General features: G+C 47.0%; 1 protein-coding gene across 1 annotated transcript; it reads right to left on the bottom strand.

The window, feature by feature from the left end:
- Positions 1 to 1801: 1801 nt before the first annotated feature.
- Positions 1802 to 2401, bottom strand: LOC126896055 (uncharacterized). The gene has a single exon (XM_050668488.1). The coding sequence runs from the start codon at positions 2399 to 2401 to the stop codon at positions 1802 to 1804; it is 600 nt and encodes a 199-aa protein (XP_050524445.1).
- Positions 2402 to 3557: the final 1156 nt, after the last annotated feature.

The raw sequence follows: 3557 nt of genomic DNA, 5'->3' as shown, positions 1-3557 counted from the left end.
TTTCCCAAACGCTAGTACTCAGCTCTGATAATTCGGTAAACGAATCAACTGACATTCAAGTGATTGATCATGAAATAGTAGACATTACCGCTAATTCTCAACCACCCGTGTCAACCTATACACCGTTAGACCTAGCTAATCATACCTCACCACACAACCGATTACTTAAATCACCAAATCATATCACCCTGGCCTTGGCTCTGATATTCTTGACCAAAGAACAACCAACGGTTCAGAATTTCACAAATCACCACGAGTAATCGAGTTGAACCATCATCACTCTACAGCTAGTCAAAACGAAGTTATTAGGTCACATAGTTTCGAAAACCAAAACACCTCCCCAAAGGAACGGTTAGGTTACGAACAAATCACTTTGGGTTTTGACACACAAAACGATTGCCACCACAATGGTAGGAAAGTCAGTTTTAATACACGTATTGATAGATTAGAACAAGACACTCGAAAAGTTACTCATCTTGAGCAACCCGAATGTACTGGACTTGCGTCTATACGAACTGTATTAGACAAAAACCAAAATAGAATTTCAACACCCTGTATAGAGTTGGAATTCGAATCAGGTTTCGTCACTGCTCTTCTTGATTCCCAGGCTCAAAAATCGTACGTCAGACCTGAAATTTCGAGAATTTTCGGAAAAACAATCCCCGGACCAACTTCACAAGTTCGAATGGCAGATGGCCACAGCCAAACCACCAGTGGTCACGCCTCTTTCGAAGCCAGGGTCACAGATATCATCATTAACTTTGATGCCTCGACTCTGGACAATTTATACTGCGATATCCTACTAGGACACGATTTCCTCGTGAAAAACGAAGTCGCGTGGGACTACTCAGCAGGCACCATTTACTTGGTCACCCCTAAGCGAACATCAGTTTGCTGGACAGGCCCTAAGATTCCGCAAAGTCCCAAAGAGTTAGACTTTTCTGAAATTCAAATTTTGGGCGATCCTATCACACGAAAACAATTAGCAGACGTTATTTCTAAATACTCTGAGGTTTTTGATGGTTCAATAGGCCGCACGAAAATCATTGATCACGAAATCCGACTTAGGGACCACACACCCATTGCTCTAAACCCATACCCTTATCCACCCAACAAACAGAATACCATTAACGAGATGATAAGGGACATGGAGGAGCAAGGCCTAATAGAACCTAGTACGTCACCCTGGGCCGCACCTATAGTCCTTGCAAAGAAAAAAGATGGTTCGCCTCGACTTTGCATTGATTACAGACGGCTTAATGAAGTGACCGAATCTGATGCTTACCCCATGCCAAACTTAAATGACATGATACGGAACATGAGAGGTGCAAAAACTTTTAGCGTACTTGATCTTAAGTCCGGCTATTTTCAAGTTTTCAAGCGGATGTAAGTCACAGGTGAACTGGTTTACATAGTCGCCGACGTGTCTCGCGGTGCTGCACCCCCTGACCTGTCCTATCTACCGACCGCCGGATAAGACAAACTTGTGTTATCGTCAACATTAATGAGTGCGACGGTTGACAGCTGATAATCACGACCGGATAACGTGCTAATTCACGGTAACTGAATAGTGCGCTATTACGGGCCGTGTCAACTCTCCCTCACTAAGCTGTGCAACCGGTGAACTAAATCTCAGTCGATACAATTCTTTTCTCTCCCTCTATATCCTCTTTTTTTATAGCATCGCTAAGTCCCTTTCGGGAAAACGGGCTTTCTGAGGTGTTCACTATCGCCTTCCTCTAAGGATAGCGGGTGACACTCCCAGGAGGAGATAGGATTGGGAAAGAAAGAGCAAGGAGATCTAGGGAGCAGATGGTAGAGGTTGATTGAGGAAAGTCTCAATATCTTCATTAAAACAGTCGGGAGATTGCATGAGCTCTCCTGCCGAGACCTCGATGTCCATTGGTGCCTCCTCTGTTATCTCGGTGGCTACTTCTATAGGTGGAACGGTCCTTGGCATGGGGGTTGGTGGTGTCGCTACTTGGATCTCCGTCGTCTTAGCCAAACGGTGCTGTTGTGAGCCATAGGAGGACTGCAACTTGATTTCCCTGGTGAGTCGTTGCAATTCCTGCTTCTTCTGCCTCCTGTAATCCACCGTGCGTTGTCTTTTTTTCTCCTTATACGTCATTCCAACGTAAGACTGAGTTGACGAAGTGGTAGAGCCGGGACCAGACTTGACACTCGCAGTGGCGGTAGATGTCGATGGCATGACTTTCGTGCTTGTCGTCGGTTTTGGATGGTTATACGGTTGTGGTTGACGTTGAGGGGGAACAAATGAGGGCCGGACTGTCGGTTGGAAGATTGCAGGGGGAGGAGTAGGAATTCCTGCCATACATTTTTCCCATCCGCGAATGTAGGCGGTCCGCAGATTGGGATATCGTTGCAAGTCCCTTTCTGGCATTGTAAGTACCTGCTCTACCGACGGCCGGGCGTTAGGAAAGCGAGCTCCTAGGTTCGCTAACATTTGTTGGCCAGCGAGGTGGTTCTGAACCAAAGCTGCTAACTGGTCGTTGTATGTTGGCTTAANGAGGAGTAGGAATTCCTGCCATACATTTTTCCCATCCGCGAATGTAGGCGGTCCACAGATCGGGATATCGTTGCAAGTCCCTTTCTGGCATTGTAAGTACCTGCTCTACCGACGGCCGGGCGTTAGGAAAGCGAGCTCCTAGGTTCGCTAACATTTGTTGGCCAGCGAGGTGGTTCTGAACCAAAGCTGCTAACTGGTCGTTGTATGTTGGCTTAACAGGTCTTTGTGTTTGGTGTTTTTGTCGCTGTGGTTGCTGTGACATGCTAGAAACAGACGGTAACAACAAACGATTAACACATGTGGACATATTGTAACGTTTAATGTAGGGGAGTAAGTTACTAAGATCCTTTTTGATCCTTTGGCTCACCCACCGTATGAGATATCTTCAGACACGAGACGTGAAGTTTCCGGGGCGGTTGCTGGTCTGTGAGATAAACTCCTGGACTTATGCGTTCCGCCAGTCGGACTGGTCCTAGCCACTTAGGCGCGAACCCCGCATGGAAACCTTTGTCTGCGTTTGATAAGTGATGTGCCTTGTAATACACCAAGTCACCAGTCGAAAATTGTGACTTCTTCGGGGTGATGTTTTTTGATTTTTTTTCTTGGTTTAACAAGGTCGCCATCTCTTGCCCTCGCCTATGTCGGTTAGTCTACTCCATAGGAATGACGGGAGGTTCAAACAGGGCCCAATCGCCAGGTCGCTTGGCTTCTCTACCAAGTACTAATACTGACGGCGAAAATCCTGTTGCCTCATTCAGTCGATTCCGAATTGCGAAGAGTATCGACGATAGCTTCGTGTCCCAAGAGCGATGACTTTCGCCCACTAAAAGTGCACGGAGTCCCTTTTTCAGCTCTTGGTTGCGACGTTCGACTGGGTTAGCTCGGGGGTGGAACACCGGAGTAGTCCAGCCCTCTGCCCCCCATCGCTCGAGTGCTCTGAGCATTTCGTTAGAAGTGAACTGAGTTCCGTTGTCGTTCAAACACACGCGAGGGTACCCGAAACGCGAGAAGTATTCGCGTTCAAGTGTTT

The sequence above is a fragment of the Daktulosphaira vitifoliae genome, unplaced genomic scaffold (assembly GCF_025091365.1).
Source record: "Daktulosphaira vitifoliae isolate Bord-2020 unplaced genomic scaffold, ASM2509136v1 Scaffold_1, whole genome shotgun sequence".
NCBI lineage: Eukaryota > Metazoa > Arthropoda > Insecta > Hemiptera > Phylloxeridae > Daktulosphaira > Daktulosphaira vitifoliae.
The sequence above is the reverse complement of the archived record's forward strand: the minus strand, read 5'-3'. Positions and strand labels throughout refer to the sequence as shown.

Bases quoted from the DNA above. Each gene is read 5' to 3' on its own strand.
- LOC126896055 (XM_050668488.1), bottom strand. From the start codon at position 2,401: ATGCCAGAAAGGGACTTGCAACGATATCCCAATCTGCGGACCGCCTAC.